This window comes from Ochotona princeps, chromosome 2, assembly GCF_030435755.1.
Source record: "Ochotona princeps isolate mOchPri1 chromosome 2, mOchPri1.hap1, whole genome shotgun sequence".
In the NCBI taxonomy this organism is placed as follows: domain Eukaryota; kingdom Metazoa; phylum Chordata; class Mammalia; order Lagomorpha; family Ochotonidae; genus Ochotona; species Ochotona princeps.
Genome location: NC_080833.1, coordinates 70,929,586 through 70,944,991, shown reverse-complemented (window position 1 = coordinate 70,944,991; position 15,406 = coordinate 70,929,586). Strand labels below are relative to the sequence as shown.

Genomic DNA, 15,406 nt, shown 5'->3' with positions numbered 1-15,406 from the left:
GTCTTCTCTTCTCTGATGTATAAATTAAGAGGCAAAAAACAGGAATACAGAGGAAGTTCTCATTTGAAATATTCAAAAATTCATTCTGCGTGACAGCTACAAATTGTAAACAAGTTTCTGATACTTAAGAGCCAATCTGTTGCTACACATTCCCTTTGTAGAGTTTAGTTTAGAGCAATGGTTTTCAACTAGAGAGGATTGTGTGCCCCAGGAAACATTTAGCAATATCTGAAGACATTTTGATTGTCTTAACTGGGAAGAGTATTCCACCTCGGTTGGGAGAGGCCAGGGATGCTGCCACACATCCTACATTCCCTTCACAAAATAGCCTTCAGAACCTGTGGTTTATGTGTTTAGGAAATCTGCATTAAAACTTTCGGTGTCCTGTTCAATGTGTTAGCCACTAGCCTGTTGTGGGCACGTAAATTAATTCAAACTCTTACTTCCAATCAATATGCAGAAAAATTAAGAAAAAAATCAAAAACTCCATGTAGCCCAAACACAGACGACAATGTCATGTGAAATATTGCTCACAGGAAGTGAAGGTTAATGATCACTGAGAGATGGAAAACTAGAAAGCAAACCCTTCACATTTGCTGTGTGGGGCTCTTAGGCTGTGTCAAGGGCAGTACTGCAGAGGAGAGAGATACACAGTAGAAGAACTCTGGTCAACACAGTCCTCATCAGCATCTGCATGTGAGGAAACTACTTGAGCCTGTAGAAGAATAAACCAAATGGATTAGTGGGAACAATCTTTGAAGATCATGTAGAAGTAGGTAGATAGACATTGTCTACCTGTTGGAGAGGAAAATCTTATAATTGAGGAGCACCGTTAGAGCATAAAGAAAGATCTTAACTCACTAAAGGAGGAAAAATCAAGACAGCTCTTAAAATAAATGCAGCTGTGCTACTACCTAACAAAATGTAAAAAGCAAAACTTTAAAGGAACGAACTCTTTCCAAGTAACTTGAGGTCTTTCAAGGATAATGCTCAAGCATAGTTATAAGAATGCAAAAAAAAAAAAAAAATAAGGTGAGAAAAAATCACAATGTCTGGTATTCACTCAAAAATTAGCAGACATGTGAAAAAAATAGGAAAATACAACAGAGACAGAAGAAAAAGCAGCCAGTTGAAACTAAATGATACAAATGGTAGAATTTACTCCCTGAGATACTGAAATGACAGTTATTATTGTATTTTTTTTAATAGAGCATGGGCTGGCATTGTGGCAGTCGGTTAAGTAGTTTCCTATGACAGCATCGCATTTTGGAGTGCCAGCTTAAGTTACGATTATTCTGTTTTGTTCAAATTCATTGCTACTGTGCCTGGGAAGACAGAGGAAGATGACTGAAGTACTTGGGTCCCTGTCACTCACGTGGGAAACTGGAATAAATTATTCTTTTTTAAAGATTTATTTATTTTTATTTGAAAGGTAGATTTTTATAGACAGAAAAGATAAAGAGAAAGGAGATAAACAGACAGGAGAGATAAAGAGAAAGATCCTCCGTCTGTTGGTTCAGTTTTCAAAATGAATGGCACAACAGCTTGAACTGAGCTGATCTGAAGCGAGGAGTCTTCTCTGGGTTTCCCATGCAAGTGCTGGGCAAAGAACTTAAGTCATTTTCTGCTGCTTTCTCAGGACATAAGCAAGGAGCTGGATCACAAGTGGAGCAGCCAGGACATGAACCTGTATCCATATGGGGGTAACAGCACTGCCAGCAGATTAGCTTACTATTCCACTGTGCTGGCTTCTGGTACAGATTTTTAACTCACTACTTTAGCCTAGCCCCGGTCTTTGTGGCAATTTGGGGAGTAAATCTTCAAAAAGAAAATCTCTCTGTCTCCCTTTCTCTTTGTCATTCTGGCTTTCAAAAAATATTTTAAAAATATACAGAGAAATTTCAGTGTATTAAATAGAAACATTGAAGCCAAATATGTAAAACATGCCAAGCTGAGGATCTGGAGATGAAAACTACATTGTATAAAATGAAAAACACATTGGATGGAATTAACAAGGGATGAGAAATTTTAGAAGAACATCAATGCAAAGCAATAATCACCTATCCGAATATAAAACAGAGATAAAAGAGAGAAATTTAACAGAGCATTAGTAAAATACTAGGCAAGCAATCAAATATACATATGACTGGAATCCCCAAAGGAGAAAGGGGACAAAATATTATCTGAAAAATAATGGCCCCCAAATTTCCAGATTTAATAAAAGCTAGGCAAAGACTTAAATCCCAGAAACAAAGTAAAAGCCATCACAGGAAACAAAGACAATCTCATCAAGTCTCATGATGAACTGCTTCAAAAAACAGTGATGAAGAAGGAAATATTTTAGGCTGATAGAAAACAAGAAGAAAAAACAAATAACAAGCAAAAGATGAAGATTAGGGCCCATTGGGGTGGCTTAGCGGTTAAAATCCTCGCCTTGAAAGCACTGGGATCCCATATAAGCACAGATTATAATCCCAGCAGCTCCACTTCCCATCCAGCTCCCTGCTTGTGGCCTGGGAAGGCAGTTGAGGATGGCCCAACCCTTGAGATGCTGTACCCACATGGGAGACCTAGAGGAAGTTCCTGGTTCCTGGCTTCAGATCAGAACAGTACCAGCCATTGCGGTCACTTGGGGAGTGAATCATCGGATGGAAGATCTTCCTCTCTGTGTCTCCTCCTCCCTGTATATCTGACTTTGCAATAAAAAACAAAATTTTTTTTTTAAAAAAAAGATGAAGATGAGGCACAAATCAAGCATGCTGGTTCTCACCACTACTTTCAACTTTTTACTGGAGATTCTCTTTGGTGCAGCCAAGGAAGGAAAAAATAGAAGGCATATAGATAAAGGAAAAAAGAACTAAAACTACCTTAATTTACAAGACATAACTATTTCTACTGTAAGAAAAATCTACAAAAAAGCTACTGTAAATCATAACTAAGTTTAACAAGATTGTAAGATATAGAACTATAGGTGAAATTAGGTTGTATTTCTAAACACTATGTGGAAATGAATAATTAGAAATTCAAGTTTAAAAAGCAGCGTTATCTATAAAAGCATCAAGAACATGAAATTTGTCAGGGATGTATATGTCAAATACATGCAATACCTATACACTAAAAACAATTCAAAATCACTGTGGGAAAGTAAAGATTTAAGTAAATGGAGCTATGCTATGCTCCGTTTTTGGAAGATATAATAGTGTTAACATTTGAAGTCTTCCCTGACTGATACATGTCAATGCCGACTGAAATGCCATCAGGTGTTTTAAGTATGTGTGTAAGTATGTATGTATGTATGTATTTTGGTGGAAATTGATGAGATGAGTCTAAAATTCATATGGAAAGCAAAGAACCAAAATAATCTTGAAAAAGGAAGAACATTGGGTGAAAAACTACAACCTGATTTCAGGTTGTAGTTTTCAATGCCACAGTTATCAAAATAGTGTGTGCTGGCATAAATATACAATCAGTGGACTATGATCAAGTCTAGAAAGAAATTAAAATACATGTGATTATTTTCAACAATGTTAATTTTTGAACTAATGGTACTGGAAAAATTGGATATTCAGAGCAAAGAGGATGAAACAAAACACTATTACTACCACAGCAACAGAAATAATTTAATCCTTACTTAACGAAAGTTAAATGAAAATCCACAGTGCTAAACAAGAAAACCACTGTGACCTTGGATTAGCTAAATGTTTTAGCTATGACACCAAAAGCAATAACCATAAAAGAAAAAGCTAATAAATGAGACTTCACCAAAATTTAAAAACATCTGCACTTTCAACACTACAGACAGAATGAAAATATTAGCTAATTATGGAAGGAACTTATCTATATGATGGAAGACTTGCATTCATAACATGATAAACATGGAAAAAGCTAATGCAGGAAAAATGATTTTAAAAAGTTGAATAATACTTTACCAACGAAGATGCAAGGATGGAAAGTAAGCATACAAAGAAGATGTTCAATACTATTGGTCACTAAGAAAATAAAGTTGAAAAGAATGCAATACAACATGTAATAGAAAAAGAATGCTTATGCCAAGTTTGGGAGAGCATGGAACTACAGGAGCACGCACACATTGCTGCTGGCAATGGAGAAGGTACAATCAGTTTCGAAAATCAAGTGGCAGTCTTAAAAAGTAACCATACATCTACCATTCCAAGCAACCAATTCTACCCGTGAGCATTTACGGGAAAAGAAGTGAAAGTATATGTATAGACAGGAACCTGTACATGACTATCAAAGCAGTTTTATTTGTAATAGCTGAAAATACAGAAACAATCCAAATGTCTACCATCATGCAGATAGATGGCTAAACAGTTTTTCAAAAGTCAAAAATTCATATAATGGAAATTATTCAGTAATAAAAAGCCATGAACTAATATCAAATATCAAATTAATTTTGCTAAGTGAAGGACACCAAATCCTTCCCCACGCACATATATACACATAAACACACAGTGGCTTGAAAAAGGCCATGGAAAGTGCACATTTATCTTTTAACTCCATTTTCCGTGATCTTTTCGAAGCTCCTTTGTGTAAGTTTGTGTGTAAGATGCACATGTAATCATATATATATACACTATTATGCATTTCTTTTTACAAAGACCTAGAAAAAGCAAACTACAATGACAGCACACCAATGGTTGCTTAGAGATATGGTGGCAGGAAAGGAGATGAAGAGACTCTAGAAGACTATAAGAAAACCTTGGGCATAATTGATGTGTTCACTATCTTTATTATGGACATGATTTGACAGACATACATAAATATAAAAATTAGCAGTTTATGCTTTAAACACATAAAACTCATATATTCATTACACTAAAAATCCTGTTCATTTTAAAACAGATTAAAAATAAGTAAAATCTACAATTTAGCTTATCTGTTACACTAGTCATTTTTCAAGTGCTTAATAGCCTCACCTGGTCAGCAGCTACCATTTTAGAAAGCCCATGCACAGAGCATGCCTATGGTTGTAGGAAGTACTACCACACAGCACAGCTGTAGCTCACTCAAGCCATTTCTTCTTACATCTACTTATGCCAAACAACAAGAATGAGACTAAGGACAACACCTTAAACCCTGCACTACAAAACACTGAAACTTTCAAACCTGAAACCATTTGAGGAAAACAAAAAAAAATTGCACTGACACATAAACTACCCAAGAATTAAAAAAAAGAGGATTTTATTAATTTTAACATAACTTTGCTGTGAAACAAACTATACCTTCTATTCATGAACATATAGCACATTGTCTCATTAAAATATCACATCTTCTACAGATTACATTTAATTAGTTTTTCATAGCTCAACTTTACAGCAATCTTAAATGACACAGGAAAAAAAATGAAACAGATAACACTCTCCTGGAACTTCCTTTATCCTTATTATCAAAGTAGTGATAGCTTAGAGATAACTTCTAAATTAGAATACATGCTTCCTTCATTGACTCATGGACTTTTTGAAAGTTGGCTTTTTGTTTGGTTTCAGAGTACTGTGCTACACAATGCAACAGATTTTCTATTTAGAAGAACCAAGCTTATACTTCCTCCACAACAAACAGAAGTATTATCAGAGATTGCAAATGTGAGAACAGATTAAAAAGGGAACAGCAACAGAGAAGCTGTTAAATTTAGTATGCTTAATGAAGCTTTTTCCTTCCTTCACATTACTCTTAGTTTTGAGAGTGACAAGTGATTTTATTTCCAAAAAAATTTCAAACTCCATCTTCTATCCCCACCCTGGTAACCTAAGTAAGGACTTGGAAGGCAGTCTCCGCTTGCTTTGTTTGTTTGTTTGTTTTGCTTCAATAGACAGAATGCAGGGTTGAAATCCCCAACCCCGTTTCCAAAGGCTGATAAAGCTCACCTTCCAGGCATTTTCTCATGTCTGAGTCATCATGTCTTGGAAATGGAAGACAGAAAAAGGCAACTGGGTGGGGTTGGGGGGATAAGTGAGGCTGGTGGCCAGTGTAGACAAACTGAGACAACCCCCAAACTGTATTTTAGTAGCTAAGCAAAAAGTATCAAAGTAGAAACCGAGTCCCTCTGTGGTCTGCAGCAGCAGAACTCAGAAGCCAGCTTCACTTACTTTTTCACACCGCCAGAGCCATTTTCCTTGTTTTCCATGTCAACAGATAGCATGGGAAGGCTGCAGGGTTCCTTTACTTCAGCAACTAATCAATAAGGGAGAAAAGCTTGTGTTTAATTCTTAGAAAGTGAGAGAAGAATAGATATTCTGAGTCGGAAACATAATGGTCCCTTTTACAGCTTCACACCAGTTCACGTATGTTTGTTTAAACCTCCAGTTCCCTCAGCGATTGGAGACACGCGATTAAACCTAAAGGACCGGAGGAGACGGATTGGGGTGCTTTCATCTGCACTGGCACTGCTTGCCCTGACAATAAGCATTTGCAAATGAAATTGAATCCTCCTTCAAAACAAGTGCTGTGTGAACTGGCACAGCTTCCACTGGGTGCCAAGCTCGTACTTAAGACATTGCAACTCAGAAACGAGTCAAAAGTAGAGAAAAACAATCCTGGCTCTCCTCCTCCTCCCACCACGGGCTGTGATTTTTCTTTTCCAATTGTATTTTTTCCCCACTTCTCCAGTTCCTACATTTTTCCATTGCCATGCAGAAGGGCACTTAAAGCTTTTGTCTGCAAGTATTCCCTACCTCACATATTCCACAAGCAAAGCCTCTAAAGCCCCTCTGTGAGATGGCCATGCTGTGCTAATGCAGGAAGGTCACAAATATGCCAGCCAGCCCCAAGAACAGAAAGGTGATACTGTGTGTGTGTGTGTGTGTGTGTGTGTGTGTGTGTACGTACGAGAGCCTAGGCAACTCGCTGGATTTACGTAAAATCATCAAGACATCTAAAGAGAGACAGTAGCAACCATCACTCTTTTTGTTTAGTAGGATGAGGAAAAAAATTAAAATCCTGTGAAAAACAAAAGTACTCTACAATCAATATGCAACTAGCAACATAAAAATACTATAAGCAAAACTGCGAAAAGAAAACAACAACAAAAAACTAGTGCTCAAACGTGTTTTCTGTTATTCAGCTGAAGCCATAAATTAAACACATTTGCTCTCCAATCACTTCATACTCCGGCACTCCTCCTGGGATTACTCTGACATGGCAAGTGTATCATTTAGTATATTCATAAGATTTTATCACTGTTAGAAAAGTAGATGATTAGCAAATAACACTGTAAGTGTGCGCTAATCTTTACTCCTGAAACATACACACAAACTTCCAGTTGCTAAGCCACTTAGAATATTGCTAGAGAAAGCAACATTTAATACACACATAGATATTAGCATTGGTTCATACACCGTTACAGAGTAGACATGAACAGAGTGATGCTTCTCTAGGCTACCAGAATGATTTCACACCAGTTGGAAACTGTTACACATTCACCATTTTCTAAGCATCTCACAAAACAAAACACTCACACTGACACTCTGCAACATCACTCTACATTGTCTTATTATTACTATTTTTTCTCTGTTTTTGGTGGAAGAGTAAAAAGAAAACCTACCTAGAAGCAACTAAAATATATCATTTTTTATAGGCTTATCAAGAACAGCCAAAGAAACCCCAATGTTTTCTTTCACAAAGTAGGCTGGCAAAGGAATTCAATAAGGAGGTACAATTTGACACAGTGAAATAAAACCAGGCTGGCTCTCAGCCAACATGACGTTAGGAATCACACACAAGCTGCACCAACTGCTTTCTGGTTCATGGCTGACTTTTTAAAGCTACAGTGTGCCTGTTCACTTTTACTAACTACCTTCAGTACAATTAGTCGAAGTGATTGAATTGCAACTCCCAAACTGCAGAATTCTCCACGCACCTGTCTTATACAAAGAGAAACAAGCTGTCTCAATAGCCTCTTATTTTCTCCCTCCCTTTATTGTTGCTGCATATGCCTTTACTTTCTTTTTTTCTGAGCATGAATATCATATATCAAACTATTTCTTTTTCATAGAGGAAAGAGAAGGCCACTATACTCAATGAACACTCAGAAGCTGTAATTCCTTGTCCATTTTTATTTCCTAATAGAGATTTGTGGACAAAGTTCCCAGGGCTGGCTTTGAAGCAATCTCTTTGTGAGAATAAGGAAAGCACTGCCCAGCAGTAAATCCTTTCTCTCTATTATGCAGGAAGCAGCATATTTCAGAGAGCATGCAAAATAGATGACCAGATCTCCCCAAACACCCACATTCCTTCATTTTTGGCATTCGGTCTACCCAGTAAAGCCAGTCAAAATTTAAACAGAAATAAACAAAATCTTATTCTACAAAATGAAAACAATTAGTTCTGGTAGTTTTAATCTTAACTGTTTATATCCAAATTGTACAAATAAAGCATAACTTCATACATCTGACCATCAGCACCTGGGACTGCATGAGTTTCATGTGAATAAGACAATAGGGTGCCAACTCCTAAACTCAGTCTTTCCCACCATCAGCCTAAATCAACAACTCAGGAAACTGGGAGGAGTACCGAGCCTGGGCAAGATCTTTTCAGCTCTTCTGGTCAGCCTTACAGTTCCTATGCTTGGTCTGGAACCACTGCTGGAGGACATTTCTGTCCCACAAACTGCAAATTGCTCTGTGCATACACTGAAAATATGGGGTGACTGTGCACACACGCAAGCACTTTAGGACACTTTTAGGTCAACATACCAACAATACTGGTTCCCAGAGAATGCTGGTTCCCAGAAGGATCCTACAAAACCTTCGCTTCTATAATGATCTAAGGACTATAGGCAGAAATGACCAGCACAGTGGCTGCTTCATTCTCTACTACTTAACTACTTTTTTTTTTTTTTACTACTTCTTTAAGGGCACTAGAGCGTACACTATAAACTAAAATTGGAAACTGAATTTCAAAACATTGTTTTTCCATTTTAACTTGTTCCAGGAATGATATCAGCAATCTTCAGCATTTTCAAAGATTGTGACTGGCAAAGATTTTCAATTGTTCTAACCAGCTTTGCTATTGCCTCCATGAAAATGCATTCTAAATACTTAAATATTTTGAGGGCCATTTTTTTTTTTTGAGGATGAGTGGTTCACCACAGCTGATGAAAACCATGGGCTACTGGGGCAATAGAGGGCTATATCACCAAGAGATTTTACAAAGCTTTTGGACCTTGTAGAATTTTCCTGAATTTTCTGAACTAACCCTCAGCCAAATATAAGCAGAAGGGGGCTGGCATAGGAAGGGGAGGAGGGTGCCCTGCTGGCATGGCTCAGAACAAATGCTGCTTGGCTCACTTCTCCTTCCCAGGATCAGGGGCAAGCACAAAGTAGTTGGACCCCACCCTTCCTCAGACACACGGGAGGGAGGACCCTGTGAAACTGTTCCAAGTATTTGTTCCTACAGGGGGCAAAGGATGATCTCTTTCCACCTGCCTGCTGTGATCAAAAGTTTGGTGAGCAAGTGTTTGGTGCTGTAAGAAAACCACTCCTGTGTTATAAAAAATCAGCATCAAAGGCCAACTACATTATATAATAACAGGAGGTTCCACTGGTTAGCTAAGTAGCTAAGTTCTGACTTTGATAATACATTTTCATTTGTGAATATATATTCACCAGTACCCTCACCCACTCCCCCTCTTCACTCCCTGCACAAATCATTCACAAAACATTCCTCTTTGAGAGAAGGAATGCTATGTGGGTGTCACATGTCTGCTATGGGGTGTGTCCCATGCGTGTGCTATATGCATGGTTGTAAGGCGTGTAGTGCGAGCGGTGTCTATGAGGCACAGTGGGCTACTTAAACAAAACCTCTGAGCGGGCTCAGCATGGGCGGCGCTACTTGAAGACAGCCAGCGTCAGGCTTCCAGAGCAGGACTTCTGGGCACACAGAGGAGTGGGCTCCCCAGGGACACGGCGGGGGAGGGAGGGCTGTGTGTGTGTGTGTGTGTGTGTGTGTGTGTGTGTGTGTGTGTGTGTGTGTGTGTGTGTGTGTTTAGATGACTGCCCTACGTTAGCGCAGACGTCCCTGGAACCGCAGTGCTGTCCCACAGGAACCGCCCGCCCAGCCCGGAGCTCCACGCGTCGCAAGGGGCAGCCGAAGTGGGCAACGGCGCCGGCGCCGGCCGAGAGGCACTTCACGAGTGTGGCAGCGGCAACACCAGCACAAAGTTTCTGGCTACGACTTTTCAGGACACACTGTTTCTGTTTGGGGCGCCCGGCAGAGCCTGTCCCCCGGAAAGGGAGAGTGGGGGCGCTGGCGGGCCGGCCGAGCCTCGCCGCCTCCGGGAGGGGCCCACCTGCGCCCCCAGCGCCCCTCAGGGTGACAGAATTCCACGCCACCGTCGACAGGACCACCGGACACACAGCAGAGACGAGGGCAGCGGGGGGTTTTCACAGGGCGCTCTTCCGCAGCCTTTCTTCCTGGGGAGGGAAGAGCGTGGGCACACCCTCGCCCTGGCCACACAGGCCAGCACTTACCTCCCGCGCGGAGCTCGGTGGCAGCAACGCGCCCACCAGGAGCTGGCGCGCGGCACGCCGGGAGTTGTAGTCCGCCCTGGGCCACGGGGTCCGAGAAGTTGGGTGTGAGGGTCCTGTGAGGGCAGACGGGTGCAAAAACTTCGATGCAGCTGAGGGGGGGGGGGGGTTTCTCAGCTTAACTTCATCTTCCTTCCAGTCTTAATTGCTCCTCACAACCCCGATGAAGTTTTCAGCTGGACTTGGGCGGTATTGATAAATCGAGGTTTCTTGAGTCAGGTTCATCTCTTTAGGGCTCTGTTCTTTGACCTTGAAGACCCACCTGGCATTCTTTGCTTGAAACACCTCTTCGGTTCCTCCAGAGCGATTCAGCTGAAGCCCTGGGCGTGCAAAAGGAGAGCGGATGTTTGCACATGACGCTTGCAGGGAGCTTTATAGCTCTCTTAGTTTTGCGAAGCATTGTTCACCTAATTGGTTCGCTGAATTAGAATTATCAAACAATACTCTGGATTTAGGCAGAGAAAAGTTCACGTTGGAGGGCGTTTTTGTGTCTATACCAGTGGAGCTCGAGCCACTCTGCACTTTTTATTTTCCTATTCAACTCTGCTCTGAGCAGCTGGGAAGGAAGAGTGAGGAGGAGGGCTGGGAACAGATGCAGTAAGAGGAGCTTGCTGTGCGGAACTTTCTTGAAATGGCTGATTAGCAAATCGTTATGAAACAAGAAGATAAGTAAAACCAAAAGAAGGACCTGTGGACTGGAGAACGGACAGGGAAGAGAAAACTAGCAGTGGAGGCTCACACACAAAAACTGTGAGCAGAAAATAACAAGAAGGTTCTATGAGCAAGAGAAAAGAAGCCAAAAGGAAACAGGATTTCAGAAGCCGGGGGAACCTGGAGTTCTGGTGGTTGTGAGTGAATGAGCAAGTAGCATTTGGGAGTGGTGATTTTGGACATTTTATGTAGAGATGGGATTAAGAGTATATTGCTTGGGACAGTAGCAGAATAGAGAAGAAGAGAACGCTGTAGCAGCCGCTAAGGGAAGGTGTGGAATTTTACAAGGATACTAGGCAGGAACTAGGGGGAAGGGAAGCCTGCAAGGGAAACCGGAGCCAGGGATAAAAGAAGAGCCCTTCTCCCCCACCCCACGGCTGGGAGCACACCAGCCGGTCACTCACTACCAAGAGGTAGCCAGTAACAACAGAAAGAGGTCACTACATTTTAAAATCACGGGCTATTGGGATAGAGATGAGTGGGTTGTTATGGAAATTTGCCAGCATGATCTTTGCTCCTCTCAGTTGGAAGGGAAACATTACCTGAAAAGAGGTGTTGGGGCCAGGGAGGTCAGGGAGGCATCTTCCATAGACCAGACAGTCCTGGATAGCAAAGATTGTCCCACATGCTGTGGACTTCTCTGTACTATTGTGTAAGTGAAAAACCTGCTTGTAATTACCTGGCCTAGAGTGAATTTTACTTATGAACATAGTATTTTTCAGTCTTGAGCTGCATTGGATTCTCCTAGGATGTAATAAATGGAATAATGATGTATATTTTGGCATTTTATTGCCACTACTATTCATGTTGTAGTTGTCCATTTCATAGTGATTCTATAGATGGACAAAAATACCTGACTACTTCTTTGTGTCTTTCAATTTAGAAATTCCTGAGCATTTAAATATGCAAACATTTGCTGTTTTATTGCAGTTACTTTCTTTACTTTTTCCTTCACACTGCAATTAATTAATTGGGTTTTTTTTTGGTTTTTAAGTAACATGTGTAAGTAGGTTAAAACTTTCACCTCAAAACATTGCAGAAGCTTCTATTCGTGTCATGAAAAGGGGCATTGGATTTGTCAGGGTAGAGAAGTACTTATTTGTTCAGTTAATGACAATCTTTTGAGTGCCTTCTCATTCTAGACACTTACAATACATGAATATATAAACGTTAAGATTGTTGCCTTTATAAACTTGTATCCTAACAGAGAGGCAGGCAGACAATAAATATGAATATAAATATAAGCTAAATAAATACTGTCATTAACATATTGAAATTATTAAAAATACTAGTTGTGGACCCGGCATGGTAGCTCAGTGGCTAATCCTCGCCTTATACACACAGGATCTATATGGGCACCAGTTCATGTCCCAGCTGATCCATTTCCCATCCAGCTCTTTGCTTGTGGTGGGAAAGCAGTGGAGGATAACCCAAAGCCTTGGGACCCTACACCAACGTGGAAGACCCAACAGAAGCTCCTGGCTCCCGACTTTGGATTGGCTCAGCTCCAGCTGTTGCATCATTTGGGGAGTGAACCAGCAGATGGAAGATCTTTCTTCTTCTCTCTATGAATCTGCATTTCCAAGAAAAATAAATTAATTTAAAATAAAAATATTAGTTGAGAGTGGGAGTTGGGAGTGAAGGAGGAAGAATGTGGGTTGAAATGTTAAGTACAGTGTCAGAGAAAACTTCATTGAGAAGATGACTTTCAAGGAAAGATCTGGAGCTGGTAAGAGAGTAGCTGTGGATTTCCAAATAGAAACAGCAAGGACAGCAGTATGATTGGTGTGGAGAGAGTAGGGGATGTATTAGCCTTAAGAAATGGAAGGATTGCCCCTTGGGGCCTCGGACACATGCTGTAGGGCTCGATGGCAATTCAAGCACTGAAGTTCTTCACTCTGAATGAAACAGGAATCTGTTGGGAAGTTGCAGCAAAGGTATGACATAATCAGAGATATTTCTTTTCTTAAAATGGTACTTTATTATTATTATCATAGGCTCTTGGGTTTCCCTCAACCCCTCCCCAGGTCTCCTCCCCTCTAACTGAGTTCCCATCATTGCAAGCATGGACAATGGCAGAGAGTCCAGCATTGTCAAAATATAGTAAACAGTTTCATTGGGAGTCCATCTTTGATCTGAAAGTAGAGATGCATACTGCATTGTATCCTCACGTCTGGATATGGTAGTCTCTATTACAGAGTTACTACACATCAATGAACAACCCATTGCTAGAATGACAGGACCAAATTACCACCCATTGATATTAACCCTGAATGCAAACGGCTTAAACTCATCAATGAAGCATCATAGATTAGTAGGCTGGATTAAAAAAACAAAACCCATCTATTTGTTGCTTACAGGAGACATATCACCAACAAAGATCAGCAGAAACTATATATCATAAATGTTGATTTTTTTCTTTTAGCTTCATTTCTTCAAAACACTTCATTTCATTAACTTCTTCACTGACTCATAGATCACACAGTAGCATCATTTTCTTCAAGAAGGTTCTTAATTTTCTTTTTCAGTTCTTCAGATCAGAGATATTTCTATAGGATCTGTTGGTCTACTCTATCAAGGATGAGTCAGTGGGAGCTGACTAGGCAAGAAGCTATTGCAGACAAGACTAAGTCGCTCAAATCAAAGTAGTAGCAACTCAAAGTGATGACTTAGGTGTGGGAGGTGCATCAGGAATTCCAAAGAGCTCAGGGGAGTGGTATGATTGATTGGAGAGGGGTGAGAGATAGAGACAGAGGCAGGATATTTGGAATATAGTGTGAGTGAGACTTTAGGAATGACCTGGCAGTCTGACTTCTTGTGGAGACTGACGTCAACTGAAAAATCCCACCCACCCCAAACCCATTCCTAAAGTAAATACCTAATAAATGATATGCAGCATTTTTTTCTTCATGAGCTTTAAACTTAAATAATAAAATTTATTGAGCATCTTGTACAAAGCAGATAGTATTACATCAATATTTTATCATGCTGTTTATATATTCCATATCCATATATTCTGTATGCCTCTATCCATATTCATGTTCTTGGTTTCTTAAGAAGTAATAGAAATTTGTTGAAGTGTAACATTTTCCTTAACTTCTCTTATTTCCAAGCATTTTGTATTATATATTTTAATGCTATATTATTTGATACATGACGATTTATACTAGCAAAAATTGTATTGTGAGTTTGTTTTCTGCTTTCTTAAGCCACTTATTTTTAATAATTTATTTTATCCCACTTAAAATGATTTTAATTAAATATCTAATCATATCTGTTTAATTTTGCATTATAATTTTGTGATTTTTCTCTTTTGTTTATAATAATGTGTTTTCTTTTGTATTCTTTCATTTTTGCATCAGTGCCAATGCAAAACAAGGCAGGTTCCCGGATAAAGTGATTAGAGTAAATGTTAACCAATATTAACTGTTAAAACAGTGAGAAAAGAGTCCAGGATGAACTGAACTGAATTTCTATTTGTAGAAAGGTAGAAATATGAGAGAAGAAATGTGGCGGCTCAGGTGATCAGGGAAGTGGAAAAGTTGTGAAGGGTTGATCAGTGTAAATATAATTTAGCCAATGGTGTTTGCAAATTGGGCATTATTGAGATTAGGATCCTATCTCCCACAGAGCTGGGAGATGGAGGTCTCATCCTTCCAGATGGTTACATTAAGTGGAAGGTCTCTCACATGCTTGATAAAAATATTCCTGAGTTATGGAGGATAAGCCTATATTTTGCAGAATTAGGGAAAGTGTCATCTGTGCCAGCCCCTTTGGCAAATACTTTAAGAGAGTGGTAAGGAGGCAGGTGACTACCTGGTGTTGGATAAAATGGACAGTAAATTTTTCAGTGACCCACTTAAGCCAGATACTAAATCCTTTTTTCCCCTTCAATATTGACTAAGCATGAATCCATTTTTTCTTTATTTTTTAAAGATTTATTTTACTTTTATTGGAAAGGCAGATTTACAGAGAGAAGGAGAGACAGAACAATCTTTCATCTGCTGGTTCACTCCGCAAGTGGCAACAATGGCCAGAGCTGAGCAATCTGAAGCCAGGAGCCAAGAGCTTCTGTTGGGTCTCTCATATGGGTGCAGGGTCCCAAGGCTTTGGGTCATCCTCTACTATTTTCCCAAGGAGCCGGATGGGAA

General features: G+C 39.9%; 1 protein-coding gene and 1 long non-coding RNA gene across 13 annotated transcripts in view; one reads left to right on the top strand and one right to left on the bottom strand.

Annotated features, from left to right (window-relative positions):
* The window catches only part of LOC131478525 (uncharacterized), a 57,541-nt gene extending 51,102 nt beyond the window's left edge, over positions 1-6,439 (top strand). The window contains exon 3 of the long non-coding RNA XR_009244537.1: positions 6,325-6,439. This is a non-coding gene — a long non-coding RNA (uncharacterized LOC131478525). The remainder of the gene's footprint in view (positions 1-6,324) is intronic.
* The window catches only part of SAMD13 (sterile alpha motif domain containing 13), a 64,315-nt gene extending 52,813 nt beyond the window's left edge, over positions 1-11,502 (bottom strand). For 2 of the 12 annotated variants that reach the window (XR_009244530.1, XR_009244536.1), the window contains exon 1: positions 10,488-11,493. Coding sequence is in view for 3 of the 12 variants with exons in the window: in XM_058658633.1 (XP_058514616.1) it covers positions 6,108-6,160 (53 nt within the window). In the remaining 9 variants the exon portion in view is untranslated. Of the gene's footprint in view, positions 1-6,107; positions 6,193-7,561; positions 7,763-10,306; positions 10,384-10,487 lie in introns of those variants that run through there. The other 10 variants (XM_058658633.1, XM_058658641.1, XM_004582094.3 and 7 more) reach the window with 10 other exon arrangements.
* Between the last annotated feature and the right edge of the window lie 3,904 nt (positions 11,503-15,406).